This window comes from Cetorhinus maximus, chromosome 11 (assembly GCF_964194155.1).
Source record: "Cetorhinus maximus chromosome 11, sCetMax3.hap1.1, whole genome shotgun sequence".
NCBI classification, from domain to species: domain Eukaryota; kingdom Metazoa; phylum Chordata; class Chondrichthyes; order Lamniformes; family Cetorhinidae; genus Cetorhinus; species Cetorhinus maximus.
The window spans coordinates 120,180,306-120,203,151 of NC_135889.1; the positions used below are offsets into that span (position 1 = coordinate 120,180,306).

General features: G+C 44.9%; 2 protein-coding genes across 2 annotated transcripts in view; one reads left to right on the top strand and one right to left on the bottom strand.

The window, feature by feature from the left end:
- LOC144686882 (tubulin alpha-1D chain) overlaps positions 1–22,846 on the top strand; it is a 917,839-nt gene that overhangs the window by 308,997 nt on the left and 585,996 nt on the right. The gene's annotated exons all lie outside the window — the stretch shown is intronic.
- The window catches only part of cfap65 (cilia and flagella associated protein 65), a 152,032-nt gene that overhangs the window by 58,403 nt on the left and 70,783 nt on the right, over positions 1–22,846 (bottom strand). The window contains exons 21-22 of the mRNA XM_078552783.1: positions 8,239–8,349; positions 6,869–7,060 (exon numbers count right to left, since the gene is read on the bottom strand). Of these exons, the coding sequence (XP_078408909.1) occupies positions 6,869–7,060; positions 8,239–8,349 (303 nt within the window). The remainder of the gene's footprint in view (positions 1–6,868; positions 7,061–8,238; positions 8,350–22,846) is intronic.

Here is a 22,846-nt window from a genome sequence, read left to right on the forward strand (position 1 = left end):
GAGGCAAAGTACTGCCTCAGGGAGATCGCTGAAAGGCTGGCATAGCGCGCCTGCCGACCGAAATATCGCAATGCCGTGTGCTGACGTCGGGACGCTCGCACGACATTTTAAGCGCTGGCGTGCGGGCTCCGTCACCCGCACGCCAGCCAGAAGATTCTGCCCAGGGTGTTTATTTATCCCAAAGATTACTGGTAAAACTTAGTGCTATGAGAGATTTTTATTATCAGAAAGGTAAAGTCCAAAGACATAGTGAAACAATGGGAATTTGCATTCAAAGGGGAAAATATGTATAAAGCAGCGAAGGCTGTGTGTAAGGGTAGGCATTTTTAAGATCTAACAAGTGTGAAAAACCTTCAGCATTTAAGCCTCAAGCTGCTGTCTTCAAAGAACTGGAGTTAAGAAAACTCACTTTGAATTCAGTTGATTCAGGGTATTGTGTGTCACCTTGCCTGGGTCTTTTAAAATCTATGGGCAGGATTTTTTGTTGAGCGGGCACGTGCCCGACCCACTCAAGCATAAAATGGCGCAAGATATTTCAGTCAGCGGGCGCGTACGGGAGTTGGCAGCACGCCCGCCGACAATGAAAAGGCCTATTAAGGCCTTTTAAATCCAAGTGATTTAAATTTTTTTGCTGCCTGTCCAACCTTACAGTTGGCAGGCAGGTGAGAAGGCCAGGCGGCCTCTGCAATGTTTGCGAAACCTCATCCACAGTGAGGTTTCGCTCTATTGCTAAAAAAAAATTCTGGCATGTCCCTGCTCATGTGACAGAGTCATGGGACAGAGTCATGGGACAGAGTCACATGAGCAGGGACATGTTTTTTAACATTTTAAAAATCTTTACTTTTAATTGTCAAAACTTTTCATCTCCCTGAGGCAGCTCTGTGTGAACTTGCACATACGCGAACTTGCACTCTTGCCCCCCCTCCCCCCACCACACAGGCAGCGTTGAACGCTGAAGCACGCGTTTAACGCTGGGGGCTTTAATCGGCCCACCAGCGTGAAATTGCAGTCCGGACCCAATCGTGGGTGGCAGTCGGCATCCCGACCGCTCCCACCTGCCCCCATCCAACAAGGGGAAAATCCTTGCCTATGTGCCTTAATGAAAGTGTAACTGGGAGTCAGATTAAGTAGGGGATTTAGAAGTTACTATAGTAGCAATTTGTAGGCATATGTATGTGCTTAAAAATCATTTTTCTTGTTAATAAATGTTTAATCTAGTTTTGTAAAAACCCGTAAGAGTTAGTGGTCTTATTACTATTGAATTCAAGGCATGCATCTCGAAATTTACACTAATTGAAAATCTGGTTGTGGCAGTTGTTTCAAGTTTCCCTTTGGGATTTGAACAATGCAGCATTTACCATCGGCTATGCTATAACATACTCCAGAATCTTGAACACAAATCCACAAAGACACTGTTAATGCAACAGTGAAGGAGTGCTGTAGGGTGGAAGTTAATATTTTTCCGATGAAATGTACACAGTGGCCTAACCGATGATTTGGATAAATTTATCATTACTTCTTTACTCGACCCACATATTTATAAAGCACAAGATTCTTCTGGCCTTTTCACAGCATTATCTATCTGCACTTAAACTTTCAACAAATTGAATATTTGATCCTACAGGTGTCTTTCCATTAAGTGTATACTCTAATTCTTTGCTTTCTTTCTACCAAATATATTATCTGGTACTTATTTACATTAAATTTCAACTGCCCTTTCTACTAACATTCTGCTATTTCTACCAGCCTCATAAGATCTCAATCACCGTTTGCTAAACCTCTGACTTACTTGACATGTACAAATTTTGACTTTGTTCTCCTATAACTGCACACCAAAATTAATTGCCTTTCTTACCTCTAGATTCGACTATTTTAATTCCAATAATCTTCTGTATGGCCTCCCACTTGCGCCCTCCATAAACTTGAGTTCATCCAAACCTCTTCTGCCATTATCCTAACTTGCACAAAGCCACGTTCACCCTTATGCTCACAGACCTACAGGTCTGATCAGGCCTTGATCTTGAAATTCAAATTTCAAGATGCCTCCCTGGTCTCATCCTTGCCTATCTCTGTAATATCCTCCAGCTTGGGAAATCTCTGAGATTTCTGTGCTCCACAATTCTGTTCTCTTGCAAGTCCCCGATTTTAATCGTTCTGCCATCGGCGGTCATGCCTTCATATCAGCCTGGGCCCTAATCTCGGGAATACCCTGAATAAAAAGTCAATAAAAAGAGTGAAACTAGACAAACAAACCGGCATTGACCTAGGCACCGGAAAAGACAATGGCAAACTCAGCCCTATCAGCCCTGCAAAGTCCTCCTTTTTAACATCTGGGGGCTTGTGCCAAAATTGGGAGAGCTGTCGCACAGACTAGTTAAGCAACAGCCTGACAAAATCATACTCACGGAATCATACCTTACATATCATGTCCCATACACCACTATCACAGTCCCTGGGTATGTCCTGTCCCACCCAGCAGAGGTGGCAGCACGGTGGTATACAGTCGGGAGGGAGTTGTGCTGGGAGCCCTCAACATTGACTTCGGCCCCCATGAGGTTTCATGGCATCAGGTCAAACATGGTCAAGGAAACCTCCTGATGATTACCAAATACCGCCGCCCCCTCAGCTGATGAATCAGTACTGCCCCATGTTGAAAACCACTTGGAGGAAGCACTGGAGGTGGCAAGGGCACGGAATGTATTTTGGTAAGGGACTTCAATGTCCATCACCAAGAGTGGCTCGGTAGCACCATCACTAACCGAGCTGGCCGAGTCCTAAAGGACATAGCTGCTAGACTGGGACTGCAGCAGGTGGTGAGGGAACCAACAAGAGGAGAAAATATACTTGACCTCATCTCACCAACCTGCCTGTCACAGATACATCTGACCATGACAATATCGGCATGACTACCACACAGTTGTTAAGGAGACAAAGTCCTGTCTTCACATTGAGGATACCCTCCATCGTGTTGTGTGGCACTACCACTGTGCTAAATGGGATAGATTTCGAACAAATCTAGCAACGCAAGACTGGGCATGCATGAGGTGCTGTGGGCCATCAGCAGCAGCAGCACAATTGTACTCAATCACAATCTGTAACTGCATGGCCTGGCATATCTTCCACTCTACCATTACCACCAGCCAGAGGATCAACTCTGGTTCAATGAAGAGTGCAGGAGGGCATGCCAGGAGCAGCACCAGCCATACGTAATAATGAGGTGTCAGCCTGGTGAAGCTACAACACAGGACTACTTGCATGCCAAACAGCATGTGCAGCAAGTGATAGACAGAGCTAAGTGATTCCAAAACCAACGGATCAGATCTGAATTCTGCAGTCCTGCCACATCCAGTTGTGAATGGTCATGGACAATTAAACAAGTCACTGGAAGAATAGCCCCATCCTCAATGATGGAGGAGCCCAGCACATCAGTGCACAAAATAAGGCTGAAGCATTCGCAACAATTTTCAGCCAGAAGTGCCTAGTGAATGATCCATCTTGACCTCCTCCACAGGTCCCCAGCATCACAGATGTAGATCTTCAGCCAATTTGATTCACTCCATGTGATATCAAGGAATAACTGAAGGCACTGGATACTGCAAAGGCTATGGGCCCCGAAAATACTCCGGCAATAGTACTGAAGCAATGCTCCAGAACTTGCTGTGCCGCTAGCCAGGCTCTTCCAGTACAGCCACAACACTAGCATCTACCCGGCAATGTGGAAAATTGCCCAGGCCCCCAGGTATGTCCTGTACACCACAAGCATCGATGCACAGTAGCAGCAGTGTGTACCATCTACAGGATGCACTGCAGCAACTCACCAAGGCTCCTTAGGCAGCACCTTCAAAACCCACGACCACTACCATCTAGAAGGCCAAGGGCAGCAGATAGATGGGAACATTGCCACTTGGAATTTCCCCTCCAAGCCACTCACCATCCTGACTTGGAAATATATCGCCGTTCCTTCACAGTCGCTGGGTCAAAATCCTAGAACTCCCTCCCTAGCAGCACTGTGGGTGTACCTACACCACAGGGACTGCTTCGGATCAAGGAGGCAACCCACCACCACCTTCTCAAGGGCAATTAGGGTTGGGCGATAAATGCTGGCCTAGCCAGCGAAGCCCACATCCCATAAAGGAAGTTTGAAAAAACGCTCTACCTCTCTCGAGGAGATGCTCCATTAAACCTACTGCTTTGGTCACCTGTCCAAATACATTTTTGTGTGTCTCGGTGTAAAATTTTGTTTGATAAGGCTCTTGCGAAGTGCCTTTGGGTATGTTACAACATTAGAGGTGCTATATAAATGCAAGTTTTTGTTAAGGTGATGGAAAGCACTAGATAAATCATCAACCTGAAATGTTAACCCTTTTTCTCTTCACATATGCTGGTTGACTTGCTAAATGTTTCCAACATTTTTTGCTGTTATTTCAGATTTCCAGTACCTGCAGTATTTTGCTTTTGTATGATATAAATGCTGCCTTGATTCTCTTTTCAATAAATGCTTGTTACAACTTTAAAATCCTCTATTAAATTTTCTCTTAGCCTGCTTTTCCCTAGTGGAATATCTCAATGTTGCAAGCATCCCTTCTCAAAACTATGAGCCCCAATTTTACCTAACCCACCGAGCAGGAATAGGCCGGATTCAAGCCAAGTGCCAGTTTTACGCCGCACCTGATTTTATGCTCCATTAACTTCACATTCCTACCAGATAGTTTAGGTCAAAATCAGGTCTCATGGTTGTCAACCCTGTCACCTTTGGTGTCACCTGAAATAAATTTAATATTGATTTTGAAATTTCCACAGGTCTCAAGTTTTAGGGCAGAATTTTCGGCCTAGCGGGCGGAGCGGGAGCGGGCGCAGACCCAGTCGCCGCCCGCAATCGGGTCTGCGCCACCATTTTACGTGGGCGGATCAATTAAGATCACGGCTCCCGAGGACAGCGGGAGTGGGCGGGCAGTGGCGGGACTGCAATGACCACCGGGTCCAATGGCGACCTGGGCAGCCTGTTTTAAAAAGTTGCTGCAGCCTTTTAAAGGCTGTGAATCACGGCCAGTGGAAGGGCTTCCCAGAACGCTGCTGGTGAGCAGGCCAGGCAGGGGGGTAGGGCAGGGGGGCACTGTGCCCCTCGTTTTTCTAATGATTACCTTGCTGCCCTCCTCGAGGAGGTGGCAGCAGACCAGGAGGTCCTCATACCCCAGGACAGGAGGAGGAGACCCCCCCCCACATGTCCAAACGTGCCTGGGAGGAGGTGGCGGAGGTGGTGAGCTCCCGCGACATGGTGCGGTGCATCTGGATCCAGTGTCGCAAGTGCTTCAATGACCTGTTGCACTCGGGAAGGGTCAGTACCATGTTGGCACTGGTCACTTAACCCAGCAGGTAGGCTTTCCACCCAGCGCCACCCCCCCACCTCAAATCTGAGTGTAGTGACTGTATTGAATCATTGACGACCTGTGTCCTTCGCTGGGTGGGCCAGCAGATACTGCCCATGCTGAGGTCACCCTGAGAGGGTGGTGAAGAGATGGGTTCTGCCCCCGCAGCATGTGGTACACTGAGACCCACATTACTGTTTTGGGGACAATCTGGAGGAGCTGCACCTGGGCGCAGTGCTGGAACTCCAGGACATGTCAAAAGTTAGGGAGATGAGATGCTGGAAGGGGAGCTTCAAGGTGGCGTTGGCACCGATCGATCTGCTGTCCTCTGCGCTCCACATGCTTGCGCCTCCGTGCTATGGAAGGTTAGACTGTGCGGTGCCTGGTGTGATGTAGGCAGCATTTGGCCAAGGGGGTGGGGGCGGGGTCAGGCCGAGCATCTTTGTGTGAGTGTTCGACAGCAGCGGGGTGAGGAATACTAAAAAGTAGAAACAAACAATGTTTCCTCTACATTGGAGAGACCAAACGCAGACTGGGTGACCACTTTGCAGAACACCTTCGGTCTGTCGCTTGCCATTTTAACACTCCACCCTGCTCTCTTGCCCACATGTCTGTCCTTGGCTTGCTGCATTGTTCCAGTGAAGCTCAACGCAAACTGGAGGAACAGCACCTCATCTTCCGACTAGGCACTTTACAGCCTTCCGGACTGAATACTGAGTTCAACAATTTTAGATCTTAAACTCTCTCCTCCATCCCCACCCCCTTCCCGTTTCTTCCCCCTCTTTTTTGTTTTTTCCAATAAGTTATATAGATTTTTTCTTTTCCCACCTATTTCCATTATTTTTAAATGTATTTCCACCATTGTTTATTTCTACCTTTTTGTATTCCCCCACCCCCACTAGAGCTATCTGTACCTTATCTGTCCTGTCTTCTACTCTTAATTAGCACATCCCTTTAGATAATATCACCACCTTCAACACCTCTTTGATCTTTTGTCTGTGACAGCTTTTGGTTATCTCCACCTATCACTGGCTGCTTGTCCCAACAAACCCCCCCCACCCCGCCCCCTTCAACCAGCTTATATTTCACCCCTTTCCTAATTTTACTTAGTTCTGTTGAAGGGTCATGAGGACTCGAAACGTCAACTGTACTCTTCTCCGCCAATGCTGCCAGACCTGCTGAGTTTTTCCAGGTATTTCTGTTTCAGTTTTTATTCTGTGGTGTGAGCTGTAGCTCAATGAATAACACTCTTTTGAGTCAGAAAGTTGTGTGCTCAAGTGCACAAAGTCTTGGCTGAATTCTTAGTGCACTTAAAGCTGATTACATTGTCATTATCAGATTGCTGTTTGTGGGAGCTTACTGTGCAAATTAGCTGCCACATTTCTTACATTACAACAGTGAAAACACTTCAAAGGTGCATAGTTTGCTGTAAAGTGCTTTGGAATGTGACCAAAAACATTGTTGCTAAATGGAAGCCTTTCTTTCTCTGGGTAGTTACATACCAAATAAGATCGAGCCTCAAGTGGCGAGAAAATCCACTCAATGTAAGCAGTCATCCCCGTCTTGATCTCTCCACGTGGGTTCAGGCACTGAAAGATGGGATGGTTGTAATTCTGCTCCTGAACTTCTCTCACAGAATCCATCTGGATGTCATATATCACTCGCAGCGAGCCACCATTGTACAGTTCGTAAATCTGAGGTGAGCGAGAGATACAAGGAAGGGACTGAACACACAGTGCCACACCAATTGTTAGAGACCCAATAACCCATTCCAGAGGGCCCAAGGAATGCCAGCTTCAGTTGGACATGTTCCTGAAGGATTTCTTACACAATGTCCTAACCTCCCTCTACGCTGTCTTCCAGGGTCCCACCATTGGGCTACCCAAAATGTCTATGGCATTCCATTCTTCCCATGCCAATTAGAAACTGAACAGGCTCTTTATGACTTAGTTGGATTCTTGATTACTAGAGTGTATTCTTCCCCCTCTATATTTTTTAACTAGTAAGCTGAAATGTTCAATGAAAAAAATAACCCAACAGCACCAACCCCACCCACAATTTTCTTAACGCACCTCTGGTTTTTCTTTTGAGCTTTGCCACAGAATAATCTTCAATTGCTGAAAACTCCAGGGCAATCCTGGAGGGTTAGCAAAGTTAGAAGGTACTAAGAGTCAATCCACCACAGAGTCACAAGGCCAGATCGGGTAGGGGTGATAAGCTCTCTTCCCTCAGGTATATTAGAGGTCCCCGGGGATTTTTTAAAAACACAATCCATAAGTTTTGACTTTTAGTTTTCTGCTTCTATCCCAATGAGTCGCCAGATTTATTTTGAATTCACTATCACAACTTGCCATAGTGGGATTTGAACTTGTTAGTTCAAATTGTTAGTTTAGAACCTCTAAATCAATGTCACTGAGTAATGATTGAGAGTAGGAATCCTGGGGCTGGTGCTCCCCTCCCTAGACCAGGGCATGGAGGTCAATTGCAGGTATCATCAGTTAATCTAACAACACAGCCTGGGAATCAAACTCTGAGCCTTCTTAGCATAAATGACACAGTTTCATAGCAGGCATTGCATTTATTAACAGAGTCTTCAAGGGAGAGACAGGATAGGGGAGAGAGGAAAATGGAACCAGGATAAATAGTTAAAAATATTGTTTTTAAAAAATCAGTTAAGTTTTCAACATTTAATTACCATTCCCTCCAGAATTTACAAATTAATCTGATCCAGTACAAATGAAATATTCAAAAGTCAAATACATGACCTGCACTCAATTAAAATACAAATGTGAAATGTGCACTTCCTCGCACTAGATAACAATGAGTGAACTCAACTGTAAGAAGCGTTTGGTACCCCGAGGGATTCACTCACCTGCTTGGGTGGGTTGGAAGTGCTGATACAAACAGGTGCAAACTGATGATGAGTGACAAGGAAGTGAATGTAGCAATGATCTTTGGGCACCGTGATACCGATGAAATTTAACTGGAAGGAGACAAAGGTGATAAAATAAGCATTGCTGCATTCTTACTGGTTTGAGTTGAAGCACTTAAAGAATATAGCTAGGGACGAAGGGAATACAGAGGGTGCACTGCCTTTATTAAAGCTTTGCTCCAATGAGCACCACCAATGAAACGTCTGGTAAATAATGGTGCAAAGGTAATCCCTACAGATTAACTTGAATAAGAACAAAAACTACTGCGCATTGGGAGAGAGTGAGGATAATTCTAAACTTTGGCACCTAGGCTATTACCCTGTCAAGACAGATCACCCTCCTCTTGCAAAACTGCCCAATTTTCATCCCATTGATTCCTGTGGCTCAGGGAGTACCATTCTAGCCTCCAAGTCAGAAGGGTTTGGATTCAAGTCCCACACCAGAGAGAAGCGCAAAAAAAAGTGTAGGCTGAAACTCCAGTGCCACTGAAAGAGTGCAGCACTGTTGGATGAGACTTTAACCCAAAGCCCCAACATGGCACTATTTATCCCTCAAATATCATCAAACAGATTATCTGGTTATTATCGCAATGTTACTTTTGGGACCTTAAATTAGCTGCTGCATTTCCTACATTACAGCAGCAAACTACACTTCAGAAGTATTTAATTGAATGTGCAACGTTTTGGGATGTCCTGGGGTCACATACGGCGTTATATAAATATAAGTATTTTTCTCTCTGTACTGAAGGACAAACTGCAGCTTGTGGGTCCCATCTGCTTGTTCAGGTGGAAATGAAAGGTTCCCCTGCACAATTCAAAGAAAGGCAGGCATTTTCCTGGAACTGTGAGCCAATATTCCTCCTATAGCAAATACCACAAAAAAAACAGAAATGGGCCGTGGGATGTAGTTGGCACAGAATGCCTGTGGCATTACAAACAAAATATTGCATCCCAAAACTGACTCACTGTGCAAAGTGCTCTGAGACATTGGGACGATGTAATAGCATGCTGCATAATGTGTGCATTAAGCTGCTTTTAAAAAGAAAGACTTGCATCTATAAAGCAGCATTCATTATCTCAGGATATCCCGGCGATTTTTAGCCACTGAGGTATTTTTGAAGTGTAGTCACCGTTGTAAAGTAGGAATCGTGGCGGCCACAGCAAGCTCCACAAACAGCAATGTGATAATGACCAGATAATCTGTTTTTATTAGCCATGTTGGCTAAAAGAAAGACTCACATTTATAAAGCCCCTTTCATGATCACAGGATGTCTCAAAGTGCTTTGGAGCCAATGAAGCATTTTTAAAGTCACTGATGTAATGTCAAAAACATGGCAGCCAATTTGTGCACACTAAGCTCCTTCAAATAGCAATGTGATATTGGCTTGATAATCTGATTTTGTGATGTTGATTGAGGGATAAATATTGGCCAGGACACCAAGAATAACTCTCCTGCCTTTCTTCGAAATAGACGGTGCCATATAGAGTTGAACATCTGGTCCAAGCCATGGCATCTCCAACAGTGCAGCATTCCCTCAAATAATGTACTAGAAGCATCAGTCTGCACAGGTACATGTTCCAGTCTCTGGTGTGCGGCTTGAGCCCACAACCTTCTGACTCAGAGGAGAAAGTACCAGCAACTGAGCCAGAGCTAACAGCATGCTTAGAAAGGTTCAACATGTGATATTGACTTCCAGAAAGAGTATCAGAGGAAAGAAGCCTGCATGAAGAAACAACTGAGTTCAGGGCGAGTCGGGGCTAAGAGGGATGTTTGGGATCTCCTTGCATGGGTAAATTAAACTGGGCCAAATGGCTGGTCATGGTGTAATTATTTTGATAACCTTGTGGTCTTTCGCCAGTATTTCCACATCTTAGGTCTCATGCAGCTAACACCAATGCCAGCATGTTAAAATTGGCTATGAGAAAGATGGTTCCTTAGAAGTGACTTTCCTTGAATACAGCAAGGCAATAATTGTTGGCACATGTTTGAGCAGAGATGTCATACTACAACATTATAATGTCACCATACATGCACGTTCCAATTCATAGGGAAGTTGCTGGAATCTATTATTAAGGAGGTTATAGCAGGGCACTTAGAAAGTCTCAATGCAATCAAGCAGAGTCAAATGGTTTTGTGAAAGGGAAATCATGTTTGACTAATTTAGTGGAGTTCTTTGAGGCAGTAACAAGCATCCTGGATAAAGGGGAATCTGTGGATGTACTGTACTTAGATTTCCAGAAGGCACTTGACAAGGTGCCACGTCAAAGGTTACTATGCAAACTAAGAGCTCATAGAGTAGGGGGGTAACATATTAGCATGGATAGAGGGCTGTTTAGCTAACAGGAAACAGAGAGTAGGGATAAGTGGGTCTTTTTTGTGTTGGCAGGATGTGACGAGTGGAGTGCCGCAGGGATCAATGCAAGGGCCTCGACTATTTACAATTTATATCAACGACTTGGAGGAAAGGACTGAATGTATGGTTGCTAAATTTGCTGATGACACAAAGTTAGGTAGGAAAGTAAGTTGTGAAGAGGACATAAGGAGTCTGCAAAAGGACACAGATAGGTTAAGTGAATCGACAAAAATTTGGCAGATGGAGTATAATGTGGGAAAATGTGAACTTGCCCACTTTGGGTGGAAGAATGGAAAAGCAGCATATTATTTAAATAGAGAGGGATTGCAGAACTCTGAGGTACGGAGGGATCTGGGTGTCCTGGTACACGAATCAAGAAAAGTTAGTATGCAGGTACAGCAAGTGATTAGGAAGGCAAATGGAATGTTGTCATTTACTGCACGGGGAATGGAATATAAAAGCAGGGACGTTTTGCTACAGTTGTACAGTGCACAGTTAAGACCACACCTAGAGTACTGTACAATTTTGGTCTCCTTATTTAAGAAAGGATATAAATGCGTTAGAAGAAGTTCTGAGAAGTTTCACTTGACTGATACCCAGGATGGGGGTTATTTTACGAAGAAGGTTGGACAGGCTAGGCCTGTACCAATTGGAGTTTTGAAGACTGAGAGGTGATCTTACTGAAATATAAGATCCTGAGGGGACCTGACAAGGTGGATTCTGAAGGGCTGTTTCCCAGTGTGGGAGAGACTAGAACTAGGGGACACAGTTTAAAAATAAGGGGTCTCCTATTCAAGATGGACAATGAGGAAAAATATTGTCTCTCAGAGAGTTGTGAATCTTTGGAACCCTCTTCCCTAGAGAGCAGTGGAAGCAGGGTCAATAAACATTTTTAAGGCAGTGGTAGATAGATTCTTGACTAACAAGGGAGTCAAAGGTTAACGGGGGTAGGCAGAATGTGGAGTTGAGGCCACAGACAGATCAGCCATGATCTTATTGAATGGTGGAGCAGGCTCGAGGGGCCAAATGACTTACTCATAGAAACATAGAAAATAGGAGCAGGAGTAGGTAATTTGGCCCTTCGAATCTACTCCGCCATTCAATATGATCATGGCTGATCCTCTATCTCAATGCCATACTCCCACACTCTCCTCATACTCCTTGACACCTTGAGTCCAGAAATTTATCTATTTCCATCTTAAATATATTCAGTGACTTGGCCTCCACAGCCCCTGTGGTAGAGAATTCTGCAGGTTCACCACCCTCTGAGTGAAGAAGTTTCTCCTCATCCTGTATCTTGAGACTGTGACCCCAGCCAGAGGAAACATCATCCCTGCATCCAGTCTGTCCAGCCCTGTCAGAATTTTATACATTTCAATGAGATCCCCTCTCATTCTTCTAAACTCCAGTGAACACAGACCTAGTCGACCCAATCTCTCCTCGTGTGACAATCCTGCCATCCCAGGAGTCAGTTTGGTGAACCTTTGTTGCAATCCCGCTATGGCAATTTATCCTTTCCTAGGTAAGGATATACCTAACTGCACACATTACTTCAGGTATAGTCTCACCAAGGCCCTGTACAGCTGCAGTAAGACACCCTTGCTCCTGTACTCAAGTCCACTTGCAATGAAGGCCAACATACCATTTGCCTTCTGAACTGCTTCCTGCACCTGCATACTTGCTTTCAGTGGCTGGCGTACAAGGACACCCAGGTCCCTTTGTACATCCATATTTCCCAATCCATCACCATTTAAATAATACTCTGCCCTTCTGTTTTTCCGACCGAAGTGAATAACTTTACACTTATCCACATTATACTGCATCTGCAATGCATTTGCCCACTCTCTCAACTTGTTTAAATTGCCTTGAAGCCTCTTAACATCCTCCTCACCACTCGCATTCCCACAAAGGTTTGTGGCGTCAACAAACTTGGAAATATTACATTTGGTTCCCTCATTCAAATCATTGATATACATTGTGAATAGCTGGGGCCCAAACACTGGATCCCAGCAATACCCCACTAGTCACTGCCTGCCATTCTGAAAAAGACCCATTTATTCCTACTCTGTTTCCTACCTGCTAACCAATTCTCAATCCATGCCAATATATTACCACCAATTTCATGTGCGTTAATTTTGACACTAACCTCTTGTGTGGGACTTTATCAAAAGCTTTCTGAAAATCCAAATATGCCACATCCACTGGTTCTCCCTCATCTATTCTGCTAGTTATGTCCTCAAAAAACTGCAGTAGGTTTGTCAAACATGATTTCTATTTCATAGATCCATGCTGTCTAATCACGTCGATATTTCCTAAGTGTCCTGTTATCACATCCTTTATAATAGACTCTAGCATTTTCCTACAACTGATGTTGGGCTAACTGGTCTGTAATTCCCTATTTTCTCCCTCCCTCCTTTTTTAAATAGTAGGGTTATATTTGCTATGCGCCAATCTGCTGGGACTGTTCCAGAATCTACAGAATTTTGGAAGATGACAACCAACGCATCCACTGTTCCCATGGTCACCTCCTTTAGTATATTTAGATGTAGATTATCAGGCCCTGGGGGTTGATCAGCTTACAGTCCCATTAATTTCTCCAGCACTTTTTTTTAGTAATACTAATTTCCTTCAATTCCTGCTTCTCACTAGACCCTCGGTTCCCTAGTATTTCTGAGAAGTTATTTGTGTCTTCCTCTGTGAAGGCAGGACTAAAGTTGTTTGATTGCTCTGCCATTTCCTTGTTCTCTATTCAGACTGTAAGGAACCTACATTTGGCTTCACTAATCTTTTTCTTTTTACATTCTTGTTTTTTTTTGCACCAGAAAGGAATGTATAACTGTTACAATGCCTATATGCATTCCTTAAATATTAGCCATTGCCTATCCACCATCATGCATTTTAATGAAGTTCCCAATCTATCTTAGCCAACTCATGTCTCATACCTTCATTTAGATTGTTTAGATTTAGGACCCTAGTTGCGGATTGGACTACTTCACTTTCCATCCTAATGAAGAATTCTATCATGTTATTGTCAGTGTTCCCTAAAGGACCCCACACGACAAGGTATTTAATTAACCCCTTCTTATTGCACAATACCAAATCTATCATGGCCTGTTCGCCAGTTAGTTCCTTGGCGTACTGGTCTGAAAGGCCATCTTGTACGCACTCCAGGAATTTATCCACCACAGTATTATTACCAATTTGGTTTGCCCAGTCTACATGCAGGTTAAAGTCACCCATGGTTACAGTACCACCCTTGTTACATGCATCTCTAGTGTCCTGTTTAATGCCACCCCCTACCTTACTACTGCTGTTTGGAGGCCTATAGACAACTCCTACTAATGTTTTCTGCCCCTTGTTGCCCCTTAGCTCCACCAAGACTGACTCTACATCTAGATTTTCTGAGCCAATATCCTCTCTCACTCTTGCACTGATTTCATCCTTAAAAGAGACTAGATAAGCTGGGATTGTTTTCCATAGAGCAGAGAAGGCTGAGGGGGACCTGATTGAGGAGATGTACAAAATTATGAGGGGCATAGATCGGGTAGGTAGGAAGAAACTTTTCCCCTCAGTGTCCCTACTCATGTGACAGAGTAACTAACAAAGCCACCTCATCTGCTTTTCATTTTTGCCTGTCCTTTCTAAGTATCGAGTATCTTTGGATATTCAATTCCCAGCCTTGGTCGCTCTGCAGCCATGTCTCCATAATCGCAATCATATTGTACCCATTTACATCTATTTATGCTGTTAATTCGTCTATCTTATTGCAAATGCTCCATGCATTCAGAGACAATGCCCTTAAACTTATCTTTTTAACATTTTTACACGCCTTTTTTTGTACAATGGCCCGACTTGCTGCTAGCCCTTGTTTGCTCTGCCTTCCACTTCCGCTTTCTACTTTTCTGTCTTTCATTCCTATCTTTGTTCCCCTCTCTTGTGTCTCCCCGCTTAGGTTCCCATCTCCCTGCCGCTATAGTTTAAACTCTCCCCGACAGCACTAGCAAATACCCTTGCGAGGATATTGGTTCCAAGTCCTGCTGGGGTGCAACCCGTCCAGCTTGTACAGGTCTCGTCTTCCCCAGAATTGGTCCAAATGCCTCAGGAATCTAAATCCCTCCATGCTACACCATCTCTTCAGCCACGCATTCATCTGGTCTATTCTCCTATTCCTGATCTCACTGGCACGTGGCACTAGGAGTATTCTTGAGATTACTACTTTGAAATCCTGCTTGTTAAATTTATTTCCCAGCTCCCTATGTTCTGCTTTCAGGACCACATCCATCTTTTTACCTATGTCGTTGGTACTGATATGGACCACGAACTCTGGCTGTTCATCCTCCCCCTTCAGAATGTCCTACAGCCTCTCAGTGACATCCTTGACCTTGGCAACAGGGAAGCAACATATCATCCTCTCATTGCATTCCCCCGAAAAACCATCCCCCTCAGCAGTATCCAAAACAAAAAATCTGTTATGGAGGGAGATGGACCCGGGATCTCCCGCACTACCTGCCTAGTGCTTTTACTCTGTCTGACAGTCACTCATTCCCTTTCTGCCTGTGCATTCTTTGCCTGTAGTGTGACCACCTCAATGTACATGCTATCCAGAAGATCTCATCCTTGCAGATGCTCCACAGCGACTCCAGACACAGCTCCAGCTCCGATATGTGGATTTCGGTTAGCTGGAGCTGGAGACACTTCCTGCACACATGGTTGCCCTGGATGTTGGAAGTGACCCTGACTTCTCACATCTCACGGGAGTAGCATTCTACGTAGCCAGGCTGCCCTGACATGACTTACCCTCAAATTACTCCCTTTACTTTTACTTCCTCTAGTTTAGAGAATATTAGGGACAGTAGAAATACTCACCAGGTCCCACTTACCAAGGCCGCTGCTCTTCTTTCTGAGGAATGGTAGAAAATGAAAGGATCACCTCTTTCCCTCCTAGCAAACTCCTTCACTCACCAAACTTCAACTTAAGCACTCTAATGCAGCTCGAAGAAGCACTCCAGTGCAGACTTCTGTCCCTAATTTATATGTTTATATGTATGTAATTGTCTCTGCGTTGACAGTCTGACAACGCCTTGGTGGCAGAAACAACAAGCTGCAAGCACAATTTGTGACTCCTTAGATACTGAAGTTACTCGCCACAGGATTGCTAGCCTCTGAGCTGATCTTCTAGCCACAGTAGTCATATGGCCAGTCCAGTTCAGTTTCTGATCAATGGAAACCCCCAGGCAGGTGATCGTGGTGGATTCCGCAATGGTAATGCCATTGAATATCAAGGGGTGATTGTTAGGTTCTCTAGATAGTTAGATTGCCTGGCACTTGTGTTATATGAATGTTATTTGCCACATGTCAGCCCAAGCCTGGATATTGTCCAGGTCTTGCTGCATTTGGACATGGACTACTTCAATATCTAAGGAGTCGTGAATGGTGCTGAACATTGTGCAATTGTCAGCGAATATCCCCATTTCTGACCTTATGATGGAAGGAAGATCATTCATGAATCCCTAACTATCAACATCCTGGGCATTGCCATTTACCAGAAACTGAACTGGACCAGCCGTATAAATACTGAGGCTATAAGAGCAGGTCAGAGGCTAAGAATCATGCAGTGAGTAACTCACCTCCTGACTCCACAAAGCCTGTCCACCATCTACAAGGCATAATTCAGGAGTGTGATGAAATACGCTCCACTTGCCTGAATGAGTGAAGCTCCCACAACATTCAAGAAACGTGACACCATCCAGGGCAAAGCAGCCCGTTTGATTGGCACCACATCCACAAATATTCACTCCCTCCACCACTGACACACAGTGGCAGCAGTGTGTACCATCTACAAGATATACTGCAGGAACTCACCAAGGCTCAATAGACAAGGGCATTTCCTGGTTCCCCATTATTATTTCCCCAGCCTTGTTCTCTAAGGAACCTATGTTCACTTTGGACTCTCTCTTCCTTTTTACATATTTAAAGAAGCTCTTACTGTCTGTTTTTATATTACTTGCTAGTTTACCCACAAAGTTTATTTTCTCCCTCTTTATTGTTTTTTGGTCATCTTTTGTTGGTTTTTAAAGCTTTCCAAATCCTCTGGCTTACCACTAATTTTTGGCACATTGTATGTTTTTTCTTTCAATTTAATACTATCCTTAACTTCCTTGGTTAACCATGGTTAGTTTATCCCCTTCCTAGAATCCTTCTTCCTCACTGGGATATATCTTTGTTATGAGTCATGAACTATTTTCTTAAACATCTGCCATTGTTCATCAGCCATTTATGTTAAACTCCTTTCCCAGTTCACTCCAGCCAACTCTGCCCTTATTCCTTTGTAATTACCCTTATTTAAGTTTAGCACAGTTGTTTCTGATCCAAGTTTCTCACTCTTAAACCAAATACTAAATTCTTATGAGTCATGAACTATTTTCTTAAACATCTGCCATTGTTCATCAGCCATTTATGTTAAACTCCTTTCCCAGTTCACTCCAGCCAACTCTGCCCTTATTCCTTTGTAATTACCCTTATTTAAGTTTAGCACAGTTGTTTCTGATCCAAGTTTCTCACTCTTAAACCAAATACTAAATTCTACCATGTTATGGTCACTGTTTCCCAGGGGATCTTTTACTCTGAGATCATTAATTAAACCTGTCTCATTACACATTACCAGATCCAGAATTGCTTGATCCCTGGTTGGATCCACAACATATTGCTCTAGGAAACTGTCCTGAATACACTCTATGAATTCTTGCTCGTGGTTACCTCTGCCAATTTGATTTTCCCAATCTACATGAAGATTAAAGTCACACATGATTAAGGTGCTGCCTTTTTTACATGCCCTCATTATCTCCTGATTTATTCTCTGTCCTACAGTATAGCTACTTTCAGGGGGCCTATAGACTACTCCCAGCAGTGTCTTCTTCCCCTTGTTATTTGTTACCTCCACCCGTATGGATTCTACATCTTCTGATCCAAGATCATTTCTTGCTATCATACTTGTTCTGTTGCATACTAACAAAGCTACCCCAACGTCCTTTTCTTCCTGCCTGTCCTTTAAAAAAGTCACATAGCCCTGAATTTTTAGTTCCCAGCTTTGATCTCCTTGTAACCTTGTCTCCGTAATGACTATAAGATCATACCCATTAACCTCTATTTGTGCCCTTAATTCATTTATTTTGTTCTGAATACTATGTGCGTTTAAGTAAAGAGCCTTTAATTTTGCCTTTTTACCATTTTTTCCCCCTTTGACCCTATTTGCTGCTTTTTTATGTTTCTACACTCTGTCCCTTCCTGTCACACTCTGGGTACCATTACCTAAATAGCTGCCCTGCAGTGCTGCCATATCCTTTTGCTTCTTAAGCCTATGTATTATTCCCTCTCCAGAACCCAATTTGTATGTGAATGCTTTGTATGTGTGCACTGGTCAAAATATAATGTGCAGCTTGCCTATTCACATTGTAGCTGGTTTAGTGTTGCCTCCCTCAAAAATTTATGCACATACACCCACAAGTCTCCCTGTTCCTGCAGTCCCTTTAGAATTGTACCATTTATTTTATATTGGCTCCCCTCATTCTTCGTACCAAAGTGAATCACTTCTCTGCATTAAATTTCATCTGTCAATGACTGCTCATTTTACCAGTCTATCCATATCCTCCTTAAATCTGTTGCTATCCTCCTCATTGTTTACGACATTTCAGAGTTTTGTGCCATCTGTAAACTTTGAAATGATGTCCGGGTCATTGATAAATAACAAAAAGAACAGTGGTCCTAAACTGACCCCTGGGGACCACCTCTGTACAGTTCCCTGAAAAGCAACCATTCACCACTACTCTCTGCTTACAGTCCCTTAGTCAATTTTGTATTCATGCTGCCACTGCGCCACTATTCACATGGGCTTTAATGGGACAGTTATATAGTAATGGTCATGGAATCCCACAAGCAATATAATTAATGGTTAAAGGGTTTTTTTTGCATTCTCCGCCAAGTAGTTATTAGGTTAAAGAAAACCAAAGCGGAGCCCACTATTAGGAATTTTATGAAGCACAATCCATGGGAATTTCCCAGACCAATGTTATTCCATTGCACCTGCTTTAGCATTTGCTCAAGGAAATAGCAGTGTACAGGACTTGGCAAAGATGACCCACTTCTATGTTTTTTTAACTAAAACCCACTTTAAGGTAAATATTTATCAACCCTTACTGTATTACACATGGCCATTCCTGAGCTACATAAGCTGTATTTGATACAAACTTAGGATATTTATTCTCTTAAGATTACTTCCATTTGGATTTCTTGCAACACTAATATGAATTATGAGAAAAATAAAGAAATAATTTGCATTTATAGAGCACCTTTCACACCTCAGAACATCCCAAAATGCTTTACAACTAATTTAAGTGTTTTTGAAATGCAGTCACTTTTGTAAGGAATTTAGTGACTGGAGAAACCAAATGCAGATTGGGTGACTGATTTGCAGAACACCTCTGCTGAGTTTGCAGGCATGACACCGTGCTTCTGGCTGCTTGCCATTTTAATTCACCACCTTGCTCTCACGCTCACGGACAGGATTTTGAGGTCGTCGGGCGGGTGCAGCGGGCAGTCCCGGGAGCAGCCAGGTTATGGTCCACCGCCTGTGATCGGCCTCTGAAGGCTGCCACAGAAGGACGTCTCCTCTGCGTTCTCAATATCGAAGTTATGGAGTCGAGTGCGGCGGGACACTGCAGGAGGGAGGGCAAGTCTGGTGGGCACTTGGACGAGTGCCTTGCCGTCCTCCTGGAGGAGGTGGCTGCCAGGAGGGATATCCTTGTCCCCAGAGATGAGAGGAGGAAGCCACCGCACCTCACCAAGAGGGCATGGGAGGAGGTGGCAGCGCTAGTGAGCAGCCATGGCGTGGTGTGATGCACGTGGGTGCAGTGCCAAAAGCGCTTCAATGACCTGCTGCACCCAGGAAGGGTGAGTACCATGCTGGCATGGGTTAGTGTACAGAAGTGTTACGGTGTGGCTGTCCCCCCGTGGACCTCAAGGGTGCTAGAGTCTGAGTGCCAACTGTCTATGATGCCGGGGCTGGCCAAGGGGGTGAGCCCTGGCTGCTTAGACTGAGTGCTTTGCAGCTCAAGGGCCACGACTCAGAAGTGCCCTGTGAGGTGTTCCTCAGCTGGGGTTGGCCAGGCTGCAATGGTGCTGCAGGTAGAAAGTGGGCTAATCAATGCTCCTCTGTCCTTTCAGGAGAAGACAAGCCATAACCAAGCAAAGAAGGTACGTACAGGCAGAGGGCCACCCAACCTCCTGCTGCTCAGCAGATTCAAAGAAATATAGAAACTAGGAGCATGAGTAGGCCATTCGGCCCTTCGAGACTGCTCCACCATTCAATATGATCATGACTGATCCTCTGTCTCAACGCCACATTCCCGCTTTCTCTCCATAGCCCTTGATGCCCCTAATATCCAAAAATTTATCAATTTCTTTCTTGAATATACTCAGTGACCTGACTCAGCCTTCTGTGCTAGAGAATTCCACAGGTTTACCACCCTCTGAGTGAAGAAATCTTTCTTCATCTCAGTCCTAAATGGCCTGCCCCATATCCTGAGACTGTGGCACCTGGTCCTGGACTCCCCAACCAGGGGAAACATCCTCCCTGCATCCAGTCTGTCTAGCTGTTAGAATTTTACACGTCTCAATCAGATCCCCTCTCATTCTTCAAAACTCTAATGAATACAGGCCCAGTTGAGCCAATCTCTCCTCATACGACAGTCCTGCCATCCCTGGTATCAGCCTAGTGAACCTTCGCTGCACTCCCTCTATGGCAAGTATATCCTTTTTTAGTTAGGGAGACCAAAACTGCAGGCAATACTCCACGTGTGGTCTCACCAAGGCCCTGTATAACTGCAGTAAGACATCCCTACTTCTGAACTCAAATCCTCTTGCAATGAAGGCCAACATACCATTTGCCTTCCTAATTGCTTGCTGCACCTGCCTGCTTACTTTCATTGACTGGTGTACAAGGACACCCAGATCCCTTTGTACATCCACATTTCCCATATATCACCATTTAAATAATACTCTGCCTTTCTGTTTTTCACACGGAAGCGTATAACTTCACAATTATCCACATTATACTGCATCTGCCATTTGTTTGTCCACACACACAGCTTGTCTAAATCATCCTGAAGCCTCCTTGCATCCTCCTCACAACTCACAACCCCGCCCAGTTTTGTGTCGTCAGCAAACTTGGAAATATGCATTTGATTCCCACATCCAAGTCATTTATAAATATCGTGAATAGCTGGGGTCCAAGCACTGATCCCTGTGGTACACCACTAGTCACCCAGAAAAAGACCCATTTATTCCCACTCTCTGTTTCCAGTCTATCAACTAATTCTCAATCCATGCCAGTATATTACCCCCAAACTCCATGTGCTTTAAATTTGCCCACTAGCCGCTTATGTGGGACCTTATCAAAAGCCTTCTTGAAATCCAAATACACCACATCCACTGGTTCTCCCTTATCTATTCTACTAGTTACATCCTCAAAAAACTCCAGTAGATTAGTTAAGCATGATTTCCCTTTCATTCGAGTGGGACGCCCTCGTGCTCCAGAGCCCACGTGCAACCAGACGTGGACAGGCGAGGGTGCCAGACGAAGGTAAGAGTGCAGTGCACAGAGGTGAGACTTTCAGCTTGTGCAACCATTGTAGTGTAGTCTCTTCACTGATGTGAGCCTCGATGGAGTCCCCATTGATCATTGAAAGATGATGGCACTGTGATGCAGATCTCCATTGTCTCACCAGGGTGCCTGGCATGCACAGTGACAGTGTGATGACTTTAACTAATGACATGTTCTTGTTCTCCCTTTTAGGCTCACCAGCAGTTATAGGCTCTGTGGGCCCCGAAGGGCCACCCCTGAGGAGGACCATCGGGCTTCAGTTGCACCTGCTCTCTGATGCAGCACCAGCACAGATACCAGCACCTCGGTGGGCATTAGATTGGCGGCTAGTATCTCTGTGCACATTGGTGAAGGCACTTCACAATCGGTTGAGGTGCAGGCAGAGGCAGAAAATGCCCAGGGTGCCGGCAGTCAGAGAACTACTGGGGACCAGGACAATGCTCAGTTGAAGGCAAAAGATAAGCCTCTGGAGTCGTCAATCAGGCGACAGATGCTGGATGTCCAGCGAGATATGTGGGAGGGTCTGAGGGACATCCATGAGGGTCTGCCTGCCATGGTCTCCATTATGGAGGAGTCCATATGGAGCGTGAGCATTGCGTTGACCCTCTTAGGTGAGCGCACTGCCTCTTCCATTGAGAGAGTGGCGACTCTCATGGAGAGGCAGCTCCAGGGACCGAATCAGGGGTTCCTGGGGTTGCGCTCAGACCTGCAAGCCCTCACCCAGGCACTGACCTCAGGTGGTCAGTGCCAGTGTGGGAGTTGGATGAGGCACCTAGTCTAGTATCCCAGCTAGTTGCCTGTTCATCAATGGTGAGCAGGGAGATCCAGAGTGACCTCATATAGGCGCACGAGCTGCTTGTCATCTATGCAGGCTCCTCTCAGGGAACTCTGGATAATGGCAGCAGCTCCTCTGCCCCTCCGCCAGTGACCTTGGCATCTGATGAGGCTGCAATGATTGGGGAGATGCCAGGAGTGGCACTGGCCGCTCCCTCCCAGGCAGGGTCAGCACAGGCTCCACTGGGTAGAGGATGAATGCCAAGGTCATGAAGGTGAACAAGACAGCAGAGTCAGCGGGCTGCCTTGAATGCCAGTGCCAGTGAGGTGGGGTTGGGGGCTGACCAAGACGTAGCACTCAAAAACGTAAGTTAAAGGCACCATGAGCACAAGAGGGATAATTCACAGGTGACTTTATGTTCATTTACGTTTGCTTTATCAATATTGGTCTGGGAATGAAAGAGATGGTTCTGGTCGTCACATTATAGGAAGGATGTGATTGCACTGGAGGGGCTGCAGAGGAGATTCACCAGGATGTTGCCTGGGATGAAATATTTAAATTATGAAGAGAGGTTTAATATACTTGGGTTGGTTTCGTTGAAGCCAGAGAAGACTAAAAGGCGACCTGATCGAGGTGTACAAGATTATGAGGGGCATGGACAGGGTGGATAGGGAGCAACTGTTCCCCTTAGTTGAAGGGTCAATTACGAGGGGACACAAGTTCAAGGTGCAGGGCAGGAGGTTTAGGGGGGATGTGAGGAAA